Source organism: Euprymna scolopes, chromosome 12, assembly GCF_053919585.1.
Source record: "Euprymna scolopes isolate OS-2025 chromosome 12, ASM5391958v1, whole genome shotgun sequence".
In the NCBI taxonomy this organism is placed as follows: Eukaryota; Metazoa; Mollusca; class Cephalopoda; order Sepiida; family Sepiolidae; genus Euprymna; species Euprymna scolopes.
Window position 1 is genome coordinate 65,053,519 of NC_136493.1, and position 27,464 is coordinate 65,080,982.

The 27,464-nt window shown below is 38.0% G+C and overlaps 1 protein-coding gene across 13 annotated transcripts in view; it reads right to left on the reverse strand.

Annotated features, from left to right (window-relative positions):
• The window catches only part of LOC145291306 (integrin alpha-9-like), a 971,358-nt gene that overhangs the window by 263,675 nt on the left and 680,219 nt on the right, over nucleotides 1-27,464 (reverse strand). For all 13 annotated transcript variants that reach the window (XM_080137012.1, XM_080137009.1, XM_080137006.1 and 10 more), the window contains 2 exons: nucleotides 22,116-22,304; nucleotides 21,253-21,392 (listed from right to left, as the gene is read on the reverse strand). In XM_080137012.1, the coding sequence (XP_079993138.1) occupies nucleotides 21,253-21,392; nucleotides 22,116-22,304 (329 nt within the window). The remainder of the gene's footprint in view (nucleotides 1-21,252; nucleotides 21,393-22,115; nucleotides 22,305-27,464) is intronic.

A 27,464-nucleotide genomic window follows, 5' to 3' on the forward strand; every position in this document is an offset into this window, starting at 1 on the left:
TATTTATAATATTGTGGAAAATTGGCTTGCAAGTGTTAGGTGTGTGTGCATGTGTGTGTGTGTGTGTGTGTGTGTGGGTGTGTGTGTGTGTATGCATATATATATATATATATATATATATATATATATATATATATACAGTCCTGGTCAAAATCATAAGACCACTTAAGAAAGTAAGTGTTTACGCATATTATCAAACTTTTAATCCAACAAATGGTTGAAACCATTACCAAAAGGAAAAATATGATGAAAAAAATGAAATCAGCTTCATTCGAAACCTTAACCCTGATCTAATAATTATTTAAAAAACAAAAAACATTTTCACCTGGTCAAAATGATAAGACCACTGATAATTTATTTAACAAAAGGCAATAAATTACTAAAAAGGGTCTCAGTATAGCCTCCATTAATATGAATTACTTCAAAAATTCTCTTTGGCATGCTTGCGACTAAGTTTTTTATCAGTTGCGAAGGAATTTTATCCCATGTACTGAAAACTGAATTAGAAAGTTCCTTTGTCGAATCATACTGGGTTCCATCCTTGAACACTTCTTTTGCCATCCATCCCCAAAGATTTTCAATGGGATTGAGGTCTGGAGAACATGCTGGATGATCTAACAATTCTATATTATTTGAAGAAAAGTATTCTCGTGCTTGTCGAGAAGTGTGTATCGCAGCATTGTCTTGCTGGAAAATCCAATTTCTTTCACACAGACGTAGACCTTCAGTCCTGATAGAAGCATTTTCAAGCATTGAAATGTACTTCAATGATGTTTGCTGGCCTTTCACTACTTGCAACTTTAGGGTCCCAGCTGACGAGAAAGCACCCAAGATCATTAAAGACACTTTGCCACTATGCCAAGTTGAAAAAGTCTGTTTGGCAAATTTTTATCATGCCAATAGTGTTGAAATCCATCTGGACCATCTAGATTAAACTTTTTCTCATCGGAGAAAATTATATTTTCCCACTTCTCTTCATCCCAAGTCTGGTATTTGATGGCATATTTAAGTCGGTTAGTTTTGTGCTGTTCAAGAACACGTGGTTTCTGCAGTCGCTTTAAATGATTGAAACCCTTCATTTTCAGATGCCTTCTGATGGTTTTAGGACTACATTCTGCTGCTGTTTGGCTTTTCAATCGACTTGAGCTCATACTGGAGTTTTTTTTAAACTTCTGATATTCAGTGATGGGGTTATTTTTTTTGTTCGACCTGGACTCTTTTTGTGTCCATATTGATCTGGATTTCTTAAAAAAATTGTGCTGACCATTTTGCTACGATTCACTTCGTTTGCAATGGATCTATGGGAGAGTCCATCCCTATTAAGCTCAAAGGTTCTTCCTCTCTCAAACTCTGATAATGGTTTCCCTTTTGCCATTTATGATTTAGTAAGACGTTTTTTATCCACTAACAAGTTGCTTTTAGTAACACAGAAAGCTTATCGTGTTCATTTTTTCAAAACGAGCCGATTTTATTAAACTGGTCTTATCATTTTGACCAAGTGAAAATGTTTGTTTTTTAAAATATAATTATTAAATCAGGGTTAAGGTTTTGAATGAAGCAGATTTCATTTTTTTCCATCATATTTTCCCTTTTGGCAATGGTTTCAACCATTTGTTTGATTAAAAATTCGATATTATGCGTAAACACTTACTTTTTTAAGTGGTCTCATGATTTTGACCAGGACTATATATATATATATATATATATATATATATATATATATATATATATATATATATATATATGTGCATTTTTTTATACGTGTTTTTCCCCAGGAAGAGTGTGGCTTTGGATTTAGTGAATGTTGAACTTGAGAAGATTTGGATTTGTAGGTGTTTAGCTGTCGGATATTGCATGAGGGTCGTGTTGGAGTTAAATTTAGTTGGGATTATTGGGGAGTAATTAGTAAGTGAGAAAGCAGATGCCATTTGTAATGTTAGCCATTTATTGAGGTTTCCTGTTTTATATTTAAGAGTTTATGCCTATGCTTAAATTTTGTGATAAATAGTTTTTCATTCAGGCAAAGAAGGCAAGTTGAATTTAGTGACTGGCAAGTTTTTGCTCTTTTCAGGATGTGCCAGTCAACAATTTGTGTCAACTTTTTACTCGTTAGATCATCGTAGTATGCAGCCAATGATGTTTTGTCTCTGTAATTTGGGTTTAAGAAAGAGCTTTTGTGACCTGTGTATCTCTGTTTAAATGTATTGCTAGTTTGACCAATGTGGAATTTGCAAGTGGTGGGGTCCTCTTTGGCTCTAATATTAGCTTGATAAATTACAGAGGTTGTGAGGCAATTTTCTTTAAGGGGGCATTGGGATTTATTGATGCAGTTACATGTCTTTATTATTCCGTTCCCCAGATTTTGTTCTGTCGTTACTTAAAATTTTGTTATTATGTTTTTTTTTTATTATTTTTTATTGCCGCAACTGTAGCTCAATTTGATAGTGTTTTTGTTAAATATCTGGTGAAGCGTGGGGGGGGGATGTAGGTTAATGAGATTTATGAATTTTCTCCCTAAGTTGGTTTGACCATTTGGTTGAACGGAGGGGTGAAACAAATGATTTTTCTTTTTCGGAAAGGAATATATATATATATATATATATATATATATATATTTATATATATATATATATATATATATATATATATTAATTACTTATTATGAATTACTTTAAAATTTAATTTGAAATCACTTTTTCTAATTAAGTCGATGAAGAAGGATCTCATACTGGTTTTATCTCTTTTTACTATTAGGTCCCATTTGACTGGGGCAGACTTATCTTTGGACTACTGCACTGCCCGAAAAAAAAACAATTTTCATTATTTCAGTTGTTTTGAAGACTTTCCAATTGGATTATACGCATCATCATGCTGCACTTATTTTGGAATACATTCTCTCTAAAGGACTATTTTGCATTTCGGATCAACTTGAGAGGATTTTCATGCAAGCTGAAATGAAATGTGCGGTTTGTTTTTTTATATATATTTTTTACATATCCAATATTTTTCAATTTTTTATTTGGCAATTTATAACGACAATAAATTGCGGTTTCATATATATATATATATATATATATATATATAATTAGTTTTTTTTTAAAGAAATCCAGCAGAGTGCTCAATCATAAGGAAAATCCGAAAATAAGAGCGTATTTATATATTTTTTTTGTTTACAGAAAGTTTTTAGATGAGAAAAGTCATTGGTAATGTCAGTTTCAAACCCGATAATTAGGACCGTTTTACATACCCATATCAAGCTCTCGTCAGCCAATACTCATCTCCTAGAGATATACCATAAACTGTAGAGATGAGTATTGGCTGACGAAAGCTTGATATGGGCATCTAAAACGGTCCAAATTATCGGGTTTGAAACCGACGGTACCTAAATTATCAGGTTTGAAACCGACGGTACCTAAATTATCAGGTTTGAAACCGACGGTACCTAAATTATCAGGTTTGAAACCGACGGTACCTAAATTATCAGGTTTGAAACCGATGGTGTCTCATCTAAAAGGTTTCCGTATATATATATATATATATAACTACTTCATTTATTCGCATAAATTTAATATATGAACGTATAGATTTATGCGTAAACTTTAAGTATTTACTTCAAAAGTGCTCAATACGTAGGTAGAGCTAGTTAGTAATTTATAAAATATATATGGCGATTAAGCTACACTGAATATTCTGCGTTTCATCCACTATAGGATTCATCAGGCTTATGCGCGAATTCTGTCGTTGCTTCTTGTTTTTATATATGTTGAGGATTTCTAGTCGGCCAATCAGCTTTCTAGCTTCCACCGCGCCCCTTCCTACCAGCCAATGCGCATGCATTTTATCAAACAAAGGATCTGTTTTAGAACTAGGTTAGTGGGTTTAGGTGGTCGTTCTCCTTTTTTTTTTTTTTTTTTTTTTCATACATATAAATATACCTATGTGCACACAACAATGCACATACATATACATATATACATATATATATATATATATATATATACATACACACACATATATGTATGTGATCGTTTATGTATATAAATTACTATATATATATATATATATATATATATAACTACTTCATTTACTCACATAAATTTAATATACGAAAGTATAGATTTATGCGTAAACTTTAAGTATTTACTTCAAAAGTGCTCAATACGTAGGTAGAGCTAGTTAGTAATTTATAAAATATATATAGCAATTAAGCTACATGGAATATTCCGCGTTTCATCCACTGTAGGATTCTTCAGGCTTATGCGCGAATTCTGTGGTTGTTTGTCGTTTTTATATGCGCATCTTCTATTGAGATTTTAGTTAGCCAATCAGCTTTCTAGTATCCACCGCGCCCTTCCTATCAGCCAATGAGCATGCATTTATTGGACAAAGGCCTATTTGACCTCTGGTTGACCTGTTCCTTTGTGTGTGCTCTTTTTAGCCTGGATATTTAGTTTCTTGATCTGTTTTAAATTTAGGTTAGTGTTTTTTTTTTATTAATGTTAGTTTATATATAAATATATATATATGTGTACACACATATATGCACATATATATACACATATATATACATATATGTGTGATCGTTTATATATGTTCATGTTTATTTAATTTATTTATTTGTTTATTTTCTATTGTTTTTGTTAGTTTTAAAACTATTTTGTATCGCTATCCTAGAGTAAATTTTATCTTGTGAACACAGTTGTTTGCTATTTCTTTTCTATAGTTTAATAGATGTTGGGGTTCTTTAAAGTACAGGATAGCAAATTTTTCATGAAAGCATAATCTACGAGGGGAGGGGCATAGATTGGAGCTCAGTCGAGCACCTGCCATGAAAATAATGATAAAGCAGAGACAAACTCGCAACATCTCTTCTGTGAGAAAGAGGTTGCAGGGGAGAGAAAAGGACATCCCCTAAGAGGGTACGAAGTCTATTTTGAACCCTATCAAGGCAGGATAAGTCCTTTCTAGCAGCTCATGCCCAGATGTGGCAACAGTATTCTATCCTTGGACGTACCTGGCTCTTATATAGATAGAGAATTGCATCAGCAGTGAGATATTTACTAGATCGATAGAAGGATCCCATCATTTTTCCAGCGGCCTTGGCAATGGATTTAATGTATGTGTTCCATTTAAGATCAGGAGTAAAAGTCAAGCCCAGACGCTTGTCAAAACATGAGGCCTCCCCAAGAGGAGAGCTATTCATTTCAATTGATGCCCGATGGGCGTTGATGATGTAAAGAGAGAAGCTTGGTTTTAGATGCATTAAAAGTAACAAGCCACCTCTTTCCCCATTATAAACATGAACCGCCCCCTTAAGTAAGACACTTTATGAAATCTCCAATACTAACGTACTATACAAGCAATAACCCTTATCCTCGAGTGGCTTCTGGGCCTTGATAAGTGGTGACTACCTTGTAAGAAAATAAAAACAATCAAGCAAAGATGACTGAAACGAATGGATAAATTAAATACAATTTTTTTTTTTAAATTGTAAATGAATGAAAAGGGAAGCTCAGAAAGTTTCTTCTTAATTGAAAGTCTCTATCTGCGACTGAGGTAATTGAATGTTTTTGTTATGTAATGAAGAAGACAGTTCTGCGACTGAGGAATCCAAAGAATGAAGAAGAAAAGTTCTTTTTAGGAAGAATTAAACAATATAAAAGTCCCTCGCTTACTTTAGCGGAGAGGTAGAAAAGGATAAGTCAATCTCCACCAGAAGAATTAATTGTCGAGCGTACGCGCGTTTAACGTCCACACAGATGGTGATCGACGTTGATGTTATTTACCCCATGCTGACTTGAGGTCGACTGATTCGTTTGGGCATAAAAATGCCTTTTTTATACATTTCGACCGGCTCCACAGTGACCTTCAGAAAAGAAACACGTTTTTAAAATTTGTTTTCTTCGTAATGTGATTGGATGAAAAGAATAACATCTGTGTGACGTAAGACGCTTCTTAAGACGTCCGTGTGAACAGGTGAAGTTTCACTTATGTCCACCATGGGTGGAGAAAGGCGACGTACACACAGCTGAGGTAATCTTTATACAGTTGCGCATGCGCTCAACTGGGTTTTACAGTTGGGGCAGTGTGCTAGTATTCTGTTTGAGTAGTCTTAAGGCGAAGGCGCCGAGGCTACGATATATTTACAAAACAGTTTTTTTTAAGTAAGTAATAAAACGAACGTACTTAAATAAATGGGTGTCTTTCTGAGTGCGTTTTTAATATATTTACAGAACTTTTTAATAAAACTTAGAATCATAATAATTATAATAAAATAAATAAATAAATAAATTTAATGACAGAAACAAATATAAAATAACTGACTTGCTCGGATTTTTGTGAATGTTTCGTGGGTTTTTGCAACTAAGATTGATTTTTATGTAAAGTGTTTTTTTTTTGTTTTTGTTTTTTTGTTATGTGAATAAAATAATATATTTTTTTAAATCTCGATTGTTTAAACTTGTTGCTTATACTTGTGATTTAATTATGCATAAAAATTGCCTCAGCCTAGAAGGATTTCTCCTTCACTGCACACCACTGCTGGTCAAAATATACATGAAATAAATTAATGTTTAAATCATAAATTGTTTCAGCCATTTCCGGGACTAACTTCTCATCCCCCCCACCCCACTGTTAAAAACATACATGAAATAAAGTAATGTTTAAATCGTAAATGGTTTCAACCATTGCCGGGACTGACTTCATATTCCCCACCCCACTGTTAAAATATACTTGAAATAAAGTAATGTTTAAAGCATAAACTGCTTCAGTAGCTTTTAAAAATTAATACATAAGATCAGAGAGAATCGGAGAGATCTTGGTCGTTTATGGTCTTAGATGTGCTACCATAGATAGTAGTGTCATCAGCATAAATGTCTACGAATGATGTAAGGATGTGATTTGGAATATCATTAATGTAGATCAGGAAGAGAGTTGGGCCCAGGATGGACCCCTGAGGGACAACGTTTAAACAGTTTTGTAAGGATGGGCATTAGTTTCTGAACGTATATACCAATCACTGGACAAAGCGGGGGAAGGCAGAGCGGTAGCTCTAGATATATCTAAGGCTTTTGACAGGGTATGGCATGAGGGTCTCCTCAGTAAAATCAGATCATACGGTATCACTGGTAGAATACTTAACATAATTAAATCCTTCTTAGATAAGAGAAAAATCCAGGTAGTCCTCGACGGTCGCACATCTAAACAATATGATATAAATGCGGGAGTGCCCCAGGGTTCTATCCTTGGACCTCTATTGTTCCTGATATTCATAAATGACCTCCCCGACAACATTGCCTCTGAGATAGTATATATGCTGATGACACTACACTCTATGGCAGACACGACAGGAAGACGAATGAACACATTTCTAAAGAAATGGCAGAAACACTAGAGGAAGACCTCCAATCTGTAGTGGAATGGGGACAAAAGTGGTTGGTCGCGTTCAATGCTGCCAAGACTAAACTAGTTTCATTCAATAATTACAAGAAACCCTCTCTACCGCCAATAGCAATGGCCAACGACTCTTTATCTGAGAGTCCATCTTTCAAACTCCTTGGCCTAACGTTCACAGGAAACATGAGTTGGAACAATTACATTGAAGGCATTGCCAGGGCCGCTGCAAGAAAGGTAGGCTCTCTCTACCGTGCTAGAAAACTACTAACACCCGAAAGTATTCTGTACCTCTATAAGGCCACCATTCGCCCATGTATGGAGTATTGCTGCCACATCTGGGCTGGTGCATCTGCTACTAGTCTCTCGCTCCTTGACAAGGTTCAAAAGAGAGTCGCAAATCTGATAGGCCCTGAACTGTCATCTAAGCTTCAGCCTCTGTCCCATCGACGAAATGTTGCATCCCTCTGCCTGTTCTACAAGTATTTTAGTGGTGAATGCTCTGATGAACTGCAATCACTTGTGCCCCCACGACGCGAGCACCCTCGACAAACCCGACAGGCTACTAGATCCCACCCCCACACTGTAGAGGTCCCTAGATGTAAAAGATCTTTTTACTCCAATAGTTTCTTCCCCAGAACCGCAAGACTCTGGAATTCCATTCCAGGTCCCTGCTTCCCCAACAGTACTGACGTGCAGAAGTTCAAGTGTAACGTGAACCGACACCTTGCTGCCCAAATCCCTACATAGTACCCCAGTAGTTGTTGCCCCTGATAGTAGCCCCCTACACCAAAGTGGCAATTTGCCTAGTTTGGGGTGAAAATGTAATAAAAAAAAAAAAAAAAAAAAAAAAAGTTCTGCTTGAAGTCTTTTGAGTACTATAATTGGAATACCGTCAGGGCCGGTAGCTTTACTGGAATCAAGGTTTTTGATTAGCTTGGCAACATCACATACAGATATTTGTATATCTCATAGCATGTTTTCTGATACAGGGGGAAATATTGGGGGTTCGCGACCTTGGTCGCAAATGGCAGAATTAGCTGCAAAGTTCTTGGAAAAGAGTTTGGCTTTGTCTGATGCTCACAAGATTACCTCAGGTTCATTTATGAGGTTCATTCTAGAGTTATAATCAGGATTCTGTTCTGGGGTTCGGAAAGGAGTGAGCCACTCTCTCGACAACAGCACGTTTCTGCCCTCTTCTTTTCCAATCGACCACACATGGCCTCTCGCCACAAATGTCACACCGCACAATCCAAACGTCAGCAATACAAAATTCTTTTCAAGAGAAGATGTTCACGACTCTTTTCTCCCCCGCCAGGGAATTTTTCCCTGCTTTTATATCCTCCTATCTAGAAAAAAAAGGAAGAGACAGGAAAAAAAATAGCTTCTCCCATCATGCTCTGCCTTCCCAGGATGCCCTTCGCATATACAAATGCACTGGCCATCCTTTCCTTCTTCTTTTCCAAAGAGCAATGCAGATACGCCCGGTACGTTTCTTTTTTTTTCTTTTCTAACCATATACCCCACACGCTCCCCTGATCTTTGAGATCAATCAGACACTTCATAATCCTTCATCCAAGCAGGCCTCCTCCTCTCACGTTGAGGCACATTTTGCATTGGGGGGGGGGGTTACCCACACCTCCTCGCCCACTTTATTGGTAGCTTCTTCACCCTCAGTTCCTACCGTTTTGTTGCACGGATACCGCCACTTATATGCAAAGATGGCTCTATGAGGCACAGTTGTCTCATCTTGTCTGGTTTTTGGTGAGATGTTGTACCAAAACACCACCTCCATGGGTGAAATGTTGCTTTATTCCGCAGCAGCATTGATGGTGCGATGATTCCTCTCCACTATCCCATTGCCACTCGGCCAATACGCTGCCCTAAAAAATTGCCTTACTCCCCACCTATCACACACCTCTTTAAAGGCTTCTGATAGGAAAGCCGGGCCAGTGTCCATTAACAGTTCCTCAACCGGCCCTCTTTCCAAAATATTTCTTCGATGACCCCTCCGATCGCCCATGCAGCTTCTGCCCTGATCTCTCTCCATATGGCAAACTTCCCCGGTCCACAGTCGACCATCGACAGATATGGCGATAATGGGTCACATCAATTGGTAATCGCTTCCAGTCCTCTGCAATGTGTAACTCTCCTGCTTCATGTCTGGATGGTCCGGGATCTATCGATTGGCACTCACGACAGTGTTCCACTACCTCCCTGACCTCCTTCTCGGTGGTTTCCGGGTAAACCTCTCTTGCCAGGAATAACGTTCGTTCCCGACCAAAGTGGTGCATTTCATGTAACTTTTTAACTTCCTCCCCTGCACAGCATACTGAGGAAACCTCCTTTCTCTCTTGCAGCCAGGCCTTCTTTACCCATGTCATCGAATCCGCCTTGTTCTTTTCTGATGGGATCAGCACTACAGATACCTTCAACTGGAATTCCACTATCAAATCTGCAAGTGCTCCAAGCCTGCACTTGATCAGCATTTCTGCAGCACCTCTGGTCCTAACTTTCTTATCGCCAGTCACTGCTGAACTGATCCATGAAACTACCATTGCCGAATCGGATTTGATTTCAATCATTTTCAATCCCCACTTCAGGGCCAGATTGATTCCTTTCATAACAGCCTCCAGTTCGGCTACGTTGATATGGGAATAGTCGTTTTTCTTCCTTAACCATGCCACATCTTCCACAGTTACGCCTCCCATCTCTAATACGACGCCCAATGCCAGACTGCTGCCATCACACTAAATCACCCCCACGTCTCCGCCGCTGACGTACCATTCCCCCTTTACTGGGTCTTCTTTTGTCACTCTCGCAATGATTTCCTGAGCATGTTCGTGACCTCCTTCGTCACACGGCCCTCTTCATCCTCCTCCATTTCCTCATCACCTCTTCGCATACATCAATCCCCTTTCCAGTGTGGCAGGCTACGTATCTGTTTAATTCTCTGAAATCCAGTACCGGTCTAACTTTATTCTTTGTGGGTTGAACAACCGGCAGTAATTGTAGCACTCCTTTTTCTTCCCCTATCCACGGTTTCAGAATTCCCTCATCTATCCACTTCTCCATTTCTTTCTCGAATCCTTTCCTTATTTCTTCTCGCAGTGTTTTCTCGTAGCAGCTTGCTTTGTTTCGTAGTTCCTGAGGCCCCGAGATCCATTCCACCGTTCACCTCTCACCATCGAACCTCGCCAGGAAATCCTCGTCCTCGATGCAGCAAGCCTCTGGTTTTTGTGTTCTGATATTTCTATCACCTTCCACTCCTGCCATTCCTACTGCGCCGAGGCGTCCAAAAGTTACTTGGCCCCCTCTCAACGTAGCGCCTCCCAGTTGGTTGATCACACTTACACCTAAAACCACATCAACATCACCAACCAGACGATCCAACCCCAGGGCTCGTAGTCCAATAGGAACACCTTGCACCAGTACTTCCACTGTTGTCTCTCCCAGGCATTTCACCTCCCTGCCATCCACGGTCTTAATATTCCTGGTTCCACTCCATGATCTAGCAAAATTCTTCATTACCAACGTCATGGTGCAGCCTGAGTCAACAAGGGCCATGGCTCTCTTCCCATTGACCACTACCGGTAACTGAGGCACCATTTCGTTGGGCGCCATTTCCACATAGAAGGGGGAACCACTGGTGCAATGGCTCCCCTTCACTCGTTTCTCCGATCCCGTGCAGCAACGTAATAGCGGCTAATATGCCCCACTCGTCCACATCGGTAGCAGATGACCCCCGGTCTCGGCTCTTTGCAGTCCTTGAGAAAGTGAGGACCCTGGCACCGGAAGCACTTTATGGCAGGCCTCCCCTCCTCACTGCCTGTCTCTCGTCATTCAAGTGGTGCCTCATGCACTTATTTCCACTCACAGCTGCAGCCACGATTGGGCCCTTGACATTCTTGACTAGGACTCTGGCGTGGACCATCGTATTGATCTCAGTGATTCTCTGCATGTTCGCGGAGATTGCTTCTGGGAAGCCATTCACTAGGTATAGCTTTACCGTCATCTCCAGACTCCTCCCCATGTAACCAGCTGAAGGATAAGCAGATAGGATGTGGTCAATTTTCTCAGATATGCTTTTAAAGATAGTAACTCCGCTGTTGTGGGGGGTGATAGAGAGCAAATATAAATGCAGTAATTTGAGCAAGTGCAACCCGGAAGCACATATAGGGTAAGTTAGGATCTTCTCTGGAGATGTCCCTACTACATATAAGCCGTCTTTTATATAGCCACATATTCCATGCCCATGGCCATCTTGGGGGTCAGATTTGGAAGTTAAATTAGAGTATCCTTTAATTACGAACTCATCTAGGGAAATAGTCTGTCCAATGCCAGTTTTGCTTAGAAATAATAGGTCTAGTTTCATCTCCTGTAATTGGGTTTCAACCTCTGGAAGGTTAAAACGTAAACCCCTGATGTTCGAGTAGGAGACATGGTGGTGGGAGTCTACATTAGAAGTTGGAGATCCGGGTTTAATCGTGTATTTTTTCTTGAAACTTTTCATGATAGAGTTTTGGGATTTGTGGATTAGGTCAACAGACTTGCTTGGAGCAGGGCAGAGAGGGAAAGTAAGAGAGAAATAGAAATGAAGAAATATTTTTTTGTAGCGCATGAAAAGGTGAAGGCGTAACAATTACCCACTAATATGGCATCGAGAGGCCCCACCAGAAGCTACTGCATGGTCCAGAATCCATTCATCAAATGGCAATATGGCAGCCCCAGTACTTTGCGCCTGCTGATAGGACAGCCTCCTTAGTGGTTAATCCAAGGTTCGGGTCCCTGACTTTCAGGCGGATAATGTCAACTCAGATAAAACGTTTACCTCCAGCACCCTTACTAGTGACATGGCTACAAGGATAGATATAGAAACAGAAGATTTCCGACATCTCTGGCGGCTGTTCATGCAAAATACTGCCAACCTAGAATACAGCTTTTTCTTCTCCCTTTGTCAAAAAAATCACTCATAAAATATGAGGATTGAGTGACAAATGAAGAGAAGCGAGAGTAATGGGAGCTGCTGATAAGGCATCCACAATTCATTGTCTACTCTCCGTTAAAAAAAAAAATATTAAGTATTGTACTTAATAAAAGTTCATTTGGCGTGTTTAAGGGAAGGTATAGTGATAGATTCCCCTCTCACTAACTGAAAATGAATATAATTGCCTAATCTGTTTAGGCTATTAACTTGGAAAATATAAACAGCATTTATGGACAAGAAAAATCTATTATAAAAAAATAATACAATATATATTCCAAATAAACTTGCCAGATAGAATCGGCACATTTTTGTACAAGAAAACCATTTACACAATTAATAAAACAATGAAATACAGATAAACATTAAAAACTGAAATAAATATTAGCACTTGCATCTAGAAAAGAAAAATATTACAAATTCACAACTTAACTGCTAAATACGTCCTTCCTGACTGCAAATAAGAATTGATTTTGCTTGAAATAAACTTCAGCATTTCCTTTTTGAAAAGTGTTTTTTACTGATTATTTTTACTTGGATCTATTCAAATAAAATTAGCATTAAACAACATTCAAGTAAAATTTATTAAATGTGATAAAATAGAAAACCAATACATTAATTGCTGTATGTATACATGAAAATTATCTTTATTTTTGTTTCTCAGAAAATTCCATCTCGTTTTTACTGTTAGAAGACAGTAATCATAAGCAATGTTCTTTTGTGGATGCAAAAATATGGACGGGGTTCAGTTAGAAGGCCACATAGAATCTGCATCAAGTAATTAGCAGAGGCCTCACAATGCACCTATTCAGACCAACATGCTGTGATGGAGGATAGAACAAAATGGTGTGAAAGAGTCAGGAAAATCTGTGACACTATCACAACTAGATGATGATGATGATGATTAAGCTTAGCAGATACACAAAACTATGCAAGTAGAAGGGAGATTTTTATTAAATGGAGAGTTTATCAAATACTGAAGTGGCATTTACTCTAAGTATGGTTGTACTAGCTTCCTCCGAAGGAGGAAGTTTTATGAGAATATCAAATTTACATAACTATCAAATTGATAGTTGTCCAGTAATGTCAGCCCAGTGACAACCTTTTTTGTTTTAAACTGTCATTGAATTTTGGACTATCTCTGATCTCCTACGAACCAAACGATAACAGATTCCATGGGTCTATCCGATCTGATCTTATCTGTTCAATACAGCCACTTTTGATTAGAAGTCTTAGACGTTCAGTCCATTTTTCAGTCACTCTAATGGTCATCAGAAATGATTACATCTGTCTCTTCTCAGTCCATTGTCATTTAACTACCCAGAAACTGACCATTAATGGCCATGATGCCATTCAGTTTGGATCACTCCATTGTTGCTAACTTAGCTTACTTTTCTCTTATAATTTTATATTTTTTCTTATATTTCTCAACTCAATATAATTGAACGTATGTGAGTGGTGGGCAATCGAGTGCTACAGGACTGTTTTTTTTTTCTTCATTTTTTATGTTTTTTTATTTATTATAAAATACTTACTTCTTGAATTTTATTTTAACTGGCGGGGGTACCCGGCGTTGCCCTGGGTTTTGGAGGTGTGTGTGTGTGAAAGGGGGGGGGGGTAAAGTAAAGAATAAGCGAAGTAGCAACCCTGTTTAAATATTTAAAAAAAAAAGATTGGGAAAATGGAAAAAACAAAACCAAAAACAGCGAACAAATGTCAAACCTGTTTAAAAAAGAAATCGGAAAAACAAAAAGCAAAAATATGGGTAAAAAATGATGAACTTGTTCGGAACAACAAAAACAAAAGAACACAGTGAAAAGCGCAAAAAAAAAGTCAATGGCGCGTTTCACCCAGTAGAAAGCATAGAAAGAAAAGGAACATTAAAATTCCATTCCAGTTTTTTTAAGCAACTACAAAACGAAATAAAACGGAAATGATGTTTTAAATGTTAATTTTATGAGAAAAAGAAATGGAAATAATTTTTTTTAATGGTTTTTTAGTGTAAACATGTTGGGAAAAAAATAGTAATTAACCAACGTAAAAGTAAGCATGGGATAAGAATTAATGTTTGTTGGAATGTCACTATCAGTTAATTCCGTGGTGGAGAAAGCATAGAATGGAAAGGTATGGTAAAATTTAATTCCAGGTTTTTTAAGCAACTACGAAATTCAGAAAATCGAAAGCGACATTCATTCATAACCGTCCCTTGTAACTGATCCCGCAACGGTGTAAGTGGTGACGAAAAGCTTTTACTACTTCCATTGATTTTAACCGATTTTGGCAGTGAACTCTCAGCAGAAAAAATATAGGAATCTACTATTATCGAGGAAGTGGAGAGGTGATATGCCCATAACACACCGCAGGTATTGTGCTGCTGTTTGTGCATATTACACTTGCATGAAATGTCTAGATCCTATTAAGGTCAAAATCACAGGGAAAAATGAGTTCATTTTATATATATATAGGGATATCTATCAGTCAGACACCACCACCCACGCCACCCCATTGCTATCGAGATATTTTGCAACGAAATATTAACGTGTGAACCCATGAAAGGAAGCGAATCACCCACCTCATTCCCATGACCCATCGAAGCATTCAACAAGATGGAAAGTTAGCTAGATATTTCAACTCCCCACTCCAAACAGAGCAGCGTGTAGGAAAAAGAAGAGGTAAAAACTTTTCGTGGGAATTACATGCGAGGCACAGACACACAAAAAAAAACATTAGTCGAGCAAAAGAAATTAAACTGATCACATCGCGAAACGAACGTCAATACCTGCGAATGTAATTCGCTTGATCATTCACCCAATTTTTAATCTTATCCCTCACGCAAAAAGGGGGATATGTCGGAAACTGCGAATACGCCTTGGGTCAGATATGTTGGAATGAGATGCATCCCCGATTGGGGGAGACCCATGCTATCTTGCTCATCAAATCGACCCAATGGCTGTGGTTAAGGAATATGCAAGAAAGAAAAATAAAGGAAGACAGGTGGATAAACGAACATTGAAAGGCATCAAATCGCACGTCAGCAAAGCGAGACTGCATCACACCATGAACATCAAATTGCTAACTTTTCTCGGATACTTGATCATAAGTTGGATGCAACATGCTCACTGTTAAGTATCTTGCAATATCGTCTCATCCTTACTTCATAATTTTTTTTTTTTTTTTTTACATTTTCACCCCAAACAAGGCACATTGCCACTTTGGTGTAGGGGGCTACTATCAGGGGTAACATCTACTGGGGTACTATGTAGGGATTTGGACAGCAAGGTGTCTGTTCACATTACACTTGAACTTCTGCACGTCAGTACTGTTGGGGAAGCAGGGACCCGGAATAAAATTCCAAAGTCTAGAGGTTCTGGGGAAGAAACTACTGGAATAGAAAGATCTTTTACATCTAGGGATCTCTACTGTGTGTGTGGGGGGGGAGATTTAGCGTCCTGTCGGGTCTTTTGAGGATGTTTACGTCATGGGGGCACAAGTGCTTGAAGTTCGTCAGAGCATTCTCCATTAAAATACTTGTAGAACAGGCAGAAGGATGCAACATTTCGTCAATGGGACAGAGGCTGAAGCTTAGATGCCAGTTCAGGGCCTATCAGATTGGCGACTCTCTTTTGAACCTTGTCTAGGAGGGAGAGACTAGTAGCAGATGCAACAGCCCAAATATGACAGCAATACTCCATACATGGGCGAATGGTGGCCTTATAGAGGTACAGGATACTTTTGGGTGTTAGTAATTTTCTAGCATGGTAGAGAGAGCCTACCTTCTTTGCAGCGGCCCTGGCAATGCTTTCAATGTAATTGTTACAACTCATGTTTCCTGTGAACGTTAGGCCAAGGAGTTTGAAAGATGGACTCTCAGATAAAGTGTCGTTGGCCATTGCTTATTGGTGGTAGAGAAGGTTTCTTGTATTTATTGAAGGTAACTAGTTTAGTCTTGGCGGCATTGAACGTGACCATCCATTTTTGTCCCCATTCCACTACAGATCGGAGGTCATCCTCTAGTGTTTCTGCCATTTCTTTAGATATTTGTTCATCTCTTTTCCTGTCATGCCTCTTATAGAGTGTGGTGTCATCAGCATATATACCCATCTCAGAGGCAATTTTGTCGGGGAGGTCATTTATGAAGATTAGGAACAACAGAGGTCCAAGGATAGACCCCTGAGACACTCCCGCATTTATATCATATTGTTTAGATGTACGACCATCGAGAACAACCTGGATTTTTCTCTTATCTAAGAAGGATTTAATTATGTTAAGTATTCTACCAGTGATACCGTATGATCTAATTTTCTTGAGGAGACCCTCATGCCATACCCTGTCAAAAGCCTTAGATATATCTAGAGCTACCGCTCTGCCCTCCCCGGCTTTGTCCAGTGAGTGGTATATACGTTCAGAGATTACAGTGAGGATGTCTGCTGTGGAACGGGCTTGTCTAAACCCATATTGTTGGTCAGTCAGAAGTTTAGCATCTGTAAGGTGATGGACTAGAGCATGGTTAATTAAGATCTCAGATATTTTGGAAAAAAGTGGGAGGAGGCTAATGGGACGATAATTTAATGGGTCCGTTCTTTCTCCAGAATTCTTGAATACTGGTACCACAGAAGCAGTTTTCCAACAGCCTGGAAAGCAAGATTCATTGTTGTATATTTTGGAGAGAACTGGAGCTACTTCATCTGAGCACTTTTTTAATAGCACAGGTCCACATGTTTTTGAAGTGTCAAGGTTTTTTATGATAGCATGCACCTGTGCAGGGGTGATTTTCAGATCGTCTAGCGTGGCGTCTGTCCGCATAGGAAAGTCAGGTAAGGGGTGCTTGAGAGGGTCCAGTGTGGAGTTTGAGGCAAACCGACTGGCAAGCATGTTAGCCTTCTCGGTTGCTGAACAAACAACCTCGTGATTGTTGGTTAGTGGGGGAATTGTTGATTGTTGATTGCCCATTATTTACTACACTGTTGTAGATTTTCCAGAAGTTACGCATTCCTAATTTTTGTGCTTCGATGCATTTTTTATTGGTTTCAGTAAATTCTCATTTAGCTATCGCTATTTCTTTCTTAACGTTATTTCTAGCTTCTATATACTTCTGTCTGTTGTAACTGGACTTATGTCGGTTAAGTCTGTGGTATGCATGCTGCCTTTGAGCAATGACAGTTGTGCAAGTCGAAATAAACCATTGAGGAGAGTGGGGCTTGCTATGAAATTTCCACATGGGAACATGTGCTTCTATTGCAGTTTTGAACCATTGTGCACTGTTCAGCAGGAAGAAAAAAAATATTTTCCCATGGGGCATCTCTGATAAGATCTCTGATGGCTTCCCAGTAAGCCTTTTTATAATATCTCGTTGCTTTGAGCAATGGCTCTTCAGTTTTGGCTCTAGAGTTTAGGGCGATTTCAACCATTATCACTGCATGATCAGCATTCCCAAGTGGGCTGTCGGCATTCGTTTTACAATCATCAGGAACTGTGGTCAAAAACAGATCTAGAAGTGATGCGTATTGTTCTTGCTGCTCAGGGAAACGGGTTGGAAACGTAATCATTTGTGATAGGGAGTGAGATATAGAGAAGCAATGTGTTGTGCTACTCGCTGTGTCTATGTAATTAGAGAATCCAAGCCAGTTTTTGTGGTGGACATTAAAGTCACCAAATACATGTGCTTGTGCACTAGTGTCGAGGGAGAGTACTGTGTCTATGCTGTCAGAGACTTTGTTTATTATGGTGCAGTCCTGGGTCGAGGGAGAGCGGAAGAGAAAATAAAAGTAGCTAATGTTGTGTTGCATGTTAAGTCTAAAGCACATAAAGGCTTGATCGTCCGATTCTAGGTTTGTTTCTCGAGTTAAGGGAAGGGTATTACGAATGTTAACTCTAAGTCCGTGCATATGTCTGTCAGAGTCCTTACGGCAGAGTGGGAGATATCCAGTCATGTTAAAGTAGTTAGAGGGGATGGAGGAGTTTAGGTTAGTTTCACTTAGTGCTTAGATATCCGGGGTATTTGTTAGGAGAAATGCTTCAACATCAGCTAAGTTAATTCTAAGCCCACGGATATTCGTGAATGCAAGCCTCAAGGGAGGAGGCAAATTGGATTTGTTTGACCCTAGGCCTGGTTTAAGCTTATCGACTTACTGATCTGAATTGTTTCTTTTCTTATTTTGAATATTTCCGGCTGCCTCATATGACTTAACCATTGTTTTATATATAAAAAAAAGAAGATAAAAAAACAAAAGAGGGAAAGAAAAGAGGATATTTGAACACTGTCTGCATCTTTTCCTTTATTATTATTTAATTTTAATATTTTGTTTTGGTTGTTGAATTTTAACGCACAATAAATGACATGTGTATAATATATACATGGCCGTGTTGTTCTGTTATTTCATTGCCTGGCGCTTCATCAACCGTGAATCTTATAAGAATATTCCACGACGGAATTACTGTTCCAAATCTAAATAAAGTGCTACTTGATCGTGATAATTCTACAGCTAGCACGTTACATTTTTTTTCATACGATACGTTTCGGGGATAAATTCTCTTTTGGGATTCCTCAACCGGGATGTACCGTCGCATGAAGTAATTTTTTTAATGTGCTTTCATGAAACACGCTTTAGTAAGTGCTCTAACTAAAAAGTTAGGGTAAAAGATTTGTTTGGAACAGTTCGATTATTTATTTATTGAAACTTTAATGGCAAGGGAAAATTTGAGATCATTGCGATGGGCAACACTTTTTTACTTTTTGAATATTGCCTAGATTTCTACGACTGATTTAAGGTATTTTTTGCAATGTTGAATCAGGAAATGACATCTATTTCTCTCCATCAGGTTTTTGTTCTAAGTTGATTTGAAAAAATATCAACAATTTGGTCGAATTGATTATATCTTGTGGCATTATGCAATACATACCATCATAAATATGTTTTAAGAGAAAAACATGTTTTGATAACGATATAGAAACATCGATTACTGTAAACTCTAATGATAGGCATTAATGAAGTAAGTACACCAAAATTATATGTTGCCTCACCATTGTTCACACTTCAGGGCTTGAATTTCTGTTTCTTTAAACTCCTGCAATGCTCAGTGGTAGGGAGGTTTCTCTTCAGATCCCAATTGTAGTCAGCCATCATGACTGCATCCCAGCAACTTGGTCTTTATCTCTTGGTGAACTGTCTGATGAAGCCTTGTAGCAGTGGGAAGCGTATTCTGTCTGTCTACCAGAAGGTCGTTAATGACATTCCTTTCTTTGCAAGGCACCAATTCCTCCCACACATGCCAGTCCTTCTTTGTGTATGCAGAGCACCAATTTGTAGAAGATTTCTAGGTTTTATGACTTCAAACTGATTCCTTTTTGACATAATCACCCAGAACTATCAGACGAATACTTTTTGTCATTAAAATAATCATTTCCGATCAAAGCATGGCATTTTACTTTCACCAACTTCTTCTAAAATGCACCACATGTTAACCAAAATTTAAAATGTTATAACATGCGGCCATAGCACATCAGATTCTTCCTAAATCAGCTGAAAAAATGAAGGTAACAAATTTGTTGTTGACCAGTGTTATATATATATATTCAAACATTTAATTGAACAAGATGGGTATTCTGTCTGGTCTGTTGATCATTCTTTTCGAAATTCTAACAAGTTGCATGAGTTAGATTGTAAATATCAATTTTCAAAATCTTGAAGTTCCTTTATTTTTCCACTATTTATTGCATTTTCAACTAATTATTCTCATTCTGATGCAATTGTAAACACATACATATACTCTAATTAAATATTTTATATAATATAATAATAAACTTCCCAAAAACCTTCCTATGTTCAGATACTTTTATAATATTAAATATTAATACAAGAGTCCTTCCAAAAGTAAAGCCTCATATTTTTTCACTGAAAAAGTTCCAAAGCTATGAAGACGGGAGCAGTACCATTAAAACGAGTGACCTTATGTGCTTTGGAATTTATTTTCTATATAGTCACCACCATTCTCAATGGACTTTGGACAGGAATTCAATGACATATCTCTGATTCTGACGCATGTCCATGAGAGGGGTTGCTTTCTTAGAGTTTCACATTGTCAATATCTGCAACAGAGAGATTAAACTTTCAAGTCATAAATGCATAAGTTCAGTCATCATAACAATGCAATTTGCAAGCCCCTCTGACTCATTCAGGTGGAATAAAAATAGGAGGCATTACTTTTGGAACGCCTCTCATAATTATTATTCAACTATATAAAGTACTCAGATGAGACAAATTTATTATTTTCTATTGTTATTGAGCACTAAATCGTGAATACCAACAAATTTCTCAGTTTGCATAAATTTGATAAGTAGCCTGTAGTGAATCCTCAAGAACTCATAATATTACAGTACTTTGATATACGAAAAGGCGATAAGATCAAATATTGGCATGCCAGTATAAAAGGCTACATTCAATCTTGATAGAAAATGTATACCTCCTGTAACGGTGCCTGTGCATGTAATCATAAAGCAAGAGTTGTGCAATCACCAACCACATTTCTCTTTGGACGGCACTGCTTGATTTCAGTGGCAAGAAGAATTGTAAAATCAATGGAAACAGTGCTAAGGTAAGCAGCACATACAGCACCTGGTATTCCCAAATATTCATCATTTTAGTACTAGTTATCTGATGGTATAATCACGTCCACACACACACACACGCACGCACGCACACATAAGTGTGTGTGTGTGTGTGTGTGTGTGTGTGTGTGTGTGTGTGTGTGTGTGTGTGTGTGTGTGTGTGTGTGAAGTGTGTCAGTATAAACCATTTACAATAATACTTTTTTTATATTCTTTGCATTTTCTGAAAAATCTGTTAACTTGAAGATTAAAAGTTTTATCATAAACTCACCTTAATAATGACTCGGAATTTCTTTCTGAAGAACTGCATGACTTCCACTGTATCCTTGAATTCTTTCTGGTCATTTTCCAAAAAAGTCCTTTTATCTGAAAATGTTCTATTCGTATCCATTTTCAGATGAATATAAAATGCTGCAACCACAAAAATTAACTGATTATCATCTTCTGATCAGACATGTTTATGCATGGATTATTTCTAATCCAAATCAAACAATTTATAAAATATATACCTTCTTTATTTAACTATACTTTTCAGACAAAGTAATTTACATAATTTTCCGTTTTGTTATCTTCATTCTCGTAGTTATAATTTTCTCTCATTAATAAATGAGGTGTCCAATCAGGTTGCAAGGTACAGTAATTTAATCTGCTTCAGCTTCTTTGGGAATGACGATGAGCAGAGAGAAGCAATGAGGAAAGACATCTCTCTCTCTCTCTCTCTCTCTCTCTCTCTCTCTCTCTCTCTCTCTCTCTCTCTCTCTCTCCCCCACACACACACACTAAATACTCAAGTATTTACAATTTTTGCTTACTAACCGGTGATCGCCTAAAGAACTTTTTTTTTTCTCTTGGGTACCGTCTCTATTTTTGTCGATTAAGCAAATTATTTTGTTACTGACTTCCCTAAATTGTTTTAATTTATAACTTGAAAGTGATAGAAAAAAAAAAGATTACAATGTTTATATGGGGTTCAAATCTGAAAGCAGAAGTACACATTGGGCCCTCATTTATTCCTGGACAACAGCAATGTTCCCTAAAACATTGAATGATGATTTTGTAAAAACTAATTATTCAAAATATAGTGAAACTTTTTGATCGCATTTCAAACAAAAATAAATGAAGAAATGTTCTTACTCATTGGATTTCTTTCTCTTAGATTTATCTCTGCTGTCAACACAGTAGAAACATATTTGTTGTCTTGCCAACAGTCCGAACATGAAATTAGATTCTTTGGATCAGCTTTCAATGATCCATGTGGTTGCACGATTGGACGGCCAAAAAAAACAAACACTTTGTCAGACAAATAGGCACCGACAGCAATGTCTACAATAAATAAAAAAGAAAGAACTGTGATATCACATTGTAGCGAGGGGAGGGGGATAATTTTTCCTACTAAAAAGTCCAATTTTTCAACATATAAAACAAAAGTTTAAATTATGATTGTAGTGGTGGTGATTTATTTATGTATTTTTCTTTATAGCCACTGCAGAATTTTACAAAACCATTGTATGTACTTCAAAAGGAAGAAGTGGATGTTCTCTTTGGTTTTATTTAATTTTATTTGAATTTTTACTCTTCTGTGTTTCCTTAGTTGTGAGGACAAATGATTGGAAATGTTTTAACGAGTAGCCTAATGCTTCCTTTCATCTGGATATATCATGGTGTTGCATATTTTTTGTAGTAATATACTTTTCAAGTTGAGTGCATATATGTGGATATGACTGACAAGATTTGACCATCGATTCAGCCGCCTTTTATTGCTTTGATTTCACATAGGAATATTTGAAGAATATTTTGAATCTTGAGAGGAAAGAATCGTTGTCATGTGAAGTTCGGATAGACAGAGTTACTGAATGGAGTCCAAAGCAACTTATAGATAAGAAATGAGTAAATTAATAAAACACGTTTTAAGTATAAATGTACATTGTCCTGCTTACCTGTTTGAGAGAAGATCAGGTCTGAGAAGTGCTCTGTTCTTTAAGGGCTATTTTTGTTAACATACATGTTACATATGCAATACTATAACTTTCTTACCAATCAGAATATTTAAAAACAGTGTATTTAATAATCCACAAACCACATTTAATCATCGTTTAACTCCAATAGATACTAACCTTAAAACTTACTCATACACACCCCATAACATGTGAATAACCACATCTTCCAATCTTAATCTTATTTGGTGGAGTGCAACTTCGTAGCAGGTACTAACTGCCTTTCATACTAACTCGATTAATCCTAAATACCCCTATTGGGGTGTAGAAATACCTGTCCTTGAAACCAGGCATGGGCTAACCTTCTTGGTGCTGATGGACCCGTAGATCTCAACAGGTCATCAATCTAGCAGGAAATCGATGTTAAACTTGTGCCACTGACGACCTCATACACCTTGGCACCAAACGTGGGAGGGAATCCTCCTCAGTTCTGGTCGACAACCCGCCTAGAGCTGGTGACTCAATCAAATCACCAGTTTGAAAACCTAAACTGCTTTAGGAGTAGGTAGACTCTGCCTATTGCCTGGCTTACATACTCCTTCTTTGTCTATTAGCCAGAAGCAAAGGTGTGATCACAGAGACTCATTAAAGACACTCAATGAACCCCGTCCCACACACCTGCTTCATTCCTTCTCCCTAAAACTAGGCATCATGTTAGCATACCATGTATGCTAACATGATTGGACTGGGCTGCTCTTGTCTGACAGGTTTGAGGGTGTCGGTTTGACAGTTTGTCTGGCTGCTGTATTCCAACTGACAGTATAGGAGCCCTAACTCTTTGGTAACACTTAGATCGGCTGCTCTATCATAAGTTGTATAATATCAGAATGATCATAGTCCTATGTTGTGCATGGAAAGGGATCCTGCACTCATCTACAATGGGCATTCTCGAGGCCACATTCCTGTGGATGAGGAGTCAGCTGATTGTCTACTTGTGTTGCATGATGGTGGAAATGCACATCCACTTTGCCTAGCATCCCTCATCCTAAACTTAAACTATAAAAAGGACAGTTCAATCCAAAATACCAACCAAATCAGACACACACTCGGAGAATGCTTCGCTGCCTTCCTTGGGGCTCGCATTTACAAATATCCGTGGACTTAGAACTAATTTAGATGAGGTAGAATCATTTCTCCTAGTAAACTCCCTGGATATGTTCGTGCTAAGTGAAACTAACTTGCACTCCTCCATCCCTTCTAACCACTAAAAGTTAGACCATGTCTGGTTATCTTTCATTTTGTCATAAAGACTCTGACAGACACATGCACGGACTTGGAGTCTATATTTATACCCCCCCCCAAGATTAGGGAATCTAAACTAATATCAGACGACCAGGCCTTCATGTGCTTTAGACTAACTTTACAACATATATTTTCTTTATCGCCCTCCCTCGACTTAAGACTGTACCCTGATCAATCAGGTCTCTAACAGTATAAATGTAGCATTCTTCCTTGACATTAGCGCCCAAGTACGTGTATTTAGTGACTTTAATATCCACCATAGTAGTTGAATTGGCTTTTCTAACTACACTGACACAGCTGGTAGCATCACACATTACTTTTCTATATCCCATTCTTTGACACAGAAGTAACATTCCCGACCCATCTCCCAGGTCGTCAGGACCACCAATCCTCACTTCTGGACCTATTTCTGGCTACAGTTCCTAAGAATTGCATAACAAATGCGCATTGCCCTCTCAGGAATGCTGATCATGCTGTGATAATGATAGACATAGCCCTAAACTCTCAACATCAAATTGAAGAGCCACTGGTCAAAACGACAAGGTACTACAATAAGACTGACTGGGATGCAATCAGGGATCGCATCAGAGATGTTCCATGAGGAAATATCTTTTCTATCCTTGCAGAACAGTGTGCAAATGAGGCCACTGAATGGTTCAAAGTGGCAGTTGAAGCACATGTTCCCATGGAAGTTCTATAGCAAACCCCACTGTCCCCAATGGCTTACTTCTACTTGTACAGCTGCCATTGCTCAAAGGCAGCATGCACACCATAGATTTATCTGACATAAATCCACAAAAAATAGACAAAAGTATATAGAAGATAAAAATAATTGTAAGATAGCCACAGCAAAGAGAGAATATACCAAAACCACCAGAAAACACATTGATATGCAGAAATTAGAAACTCGTGACAGAAAATCTATAACAGTGTAGTAAATAATAGGCAAACAACAATTCACTATCCAGCAATCTTGAAGTTGTTTGCTCGCCAACCAAGAAGACTAATCTTACCCATCCGTTTTCCTGCAACTCTACTTTGGACCCAGCAAACCACTCACTCACAGATTTTCCTCTGCAGACAGAAACCACACTAGATGATCTGAAAATCACCCCTTTTTAAGTACATGATATCATAAAAAACCTAGACATATCAAAAGCATGCGGACCTGATCTTATCCTGGCTGTACTATAAAAAAGTAGGTTGTTCCATTTCTCTCCAAACTTTTCAACAAATGCCTTAATGAATCTTACTTTCCAGACTGCTGGAAAACTTCTTCTGTAGTACCAGTTTACAAGAATTCTGGCGAAAGAATTGACCCATTAAATTATCACCCATTAGCCTTCTCCTTCTTTTCGCAAAAATATTTGAGTCTTTAATTAATCAAGTCCATCACCTCGCAGCTGCTATACTTCTGTCCGGCTAACAGTATGAGTTTAGACAAGCCCGCTCTAGTGCAGATATGCGAACTGTAATCTCTGAACATATATACAATGCACTGGATAAAACAGGGGAGGCTATAGCAGTAACTCTAGATATAACTAAGGCCTTTGACAGGGTATGGTACGATTGTCTTCTCATGAAAATCAAATCCTATTGATATTACTGGACGAATACTTAATATCATTAAATCCGTCTTAAGTAAGAGAAGAATCCAGGTTGTCCTCGACGGCCGCACATCAAAACAATATGATATAAATGTGGGTGTACCTCAGCAGTCGATCCTTGGACTTTTATTATTCCTGATACGCATAAATGACCTACCTGATGAGTATATTTGCTGATGACACTATGCTCTGTAACAGACACGAAGGGAAAACAAATGAACACGTATCTAAGGCAATAGCAGAAACCCTAGAGGAAAACCTCCGGTCTATGGTAGAATGGGGACAAAAATAGACAGCCACATTCAATTCTGCCAACACTAAGCTCGTTCCCTACATAATAACTACAAGAAACCTTCTCAGCCACTAGTAGCCATGACTAATGATACATTAGCTGAAAGTAGTTCCTTCAAACTCCTTGGCTTAACGTTCACAAGGAACATGAGTAGGAACAGATACAATGAGTGCATTTCCAAGGCTGCTGCAACGAAGGTGGGCTCTCTCTACCATACTAGAAAGTTACTTATGCCTGAGAGTATTCTGTACCTTTACAAAGCTATCATCCGCCCATGTATGGAGCATTGTTGCCACATTTGGCTGGCTCATCTGCTACTAGTCTTTCACTCTTAAACAGCACTTAAATGAGTCGCCAACCTAATAGATCCTGCACTATCAGCTAGGCTTCAATCACCGACGAAATGATGCATGACTCTGCCTGTTTTACAAGTACTTTAAATGTAAACTACAAACTTTGTACCTCCTTGACATAAATACTCTCAACGAACCCAACAAGCAGCAAATTCCCAACCCTACACAGTAAAATCCCTAGATGTAAGAAATAGTTTCTTCCCTAGGACTGCTAGACTTTGGAATTCCCTTCCGAGTTCCTATTTCTCCCACAGTACTAATATGCAGAAGTTCAAGTGTAATGTAAACTGCTGCTCAGCTCCTCACAATAACACCCCTACAAATTATGTCCCTTACATCAAAGTGGCACTGTTTGTGGTGAAAATGCAATAATTTTTTTTTAATAGAGCTGTATAACCTCGCTATCATTATATATTATGATAGATAGCCATATAGTTGCAGTAAAAATTAACATGTATTTGCTGCAAAGCCAAAAGACCAAACTTAGAATCTCTGCTTCAAATTTCATAAAAATTGGTTTAATGGTTTTCAAGTTATCTTCCCTTTGATGACATAGATTCTTTTGCACGTTTAAGTTTTCCAAGAGCCTTTTTATAGACAAAATAGTGAATAGAAAGAAGCAGAAACAGACAATAGAGGGATGAACATGCACACAAATAGAGCATTTATGTCGTGGTTTATTCTTCTTATATAGAAGATTGATTTTACAGCTAATAATATATTGTTATTTGAACATTTATCAATGTTTGCTGCTGGCTATTCTTTTGTTCCTAACTGGATTTAAGATGTTGTTTTTACTGCTGTTGACTGCATGCATATTTCTGCAGGTGTCTCCTTTTACTGAGGCAACTAGTATTTTAGTTTGATGTACACAAATCCGAATGAACTGAAAGATGTTCCAATTCATTTTGAGAAAAAATTACTAAAATGAATGAAAGGTACTTACAATATATAAAACAAAAATATTTATACGAATAATAAATAATACTGCCTTA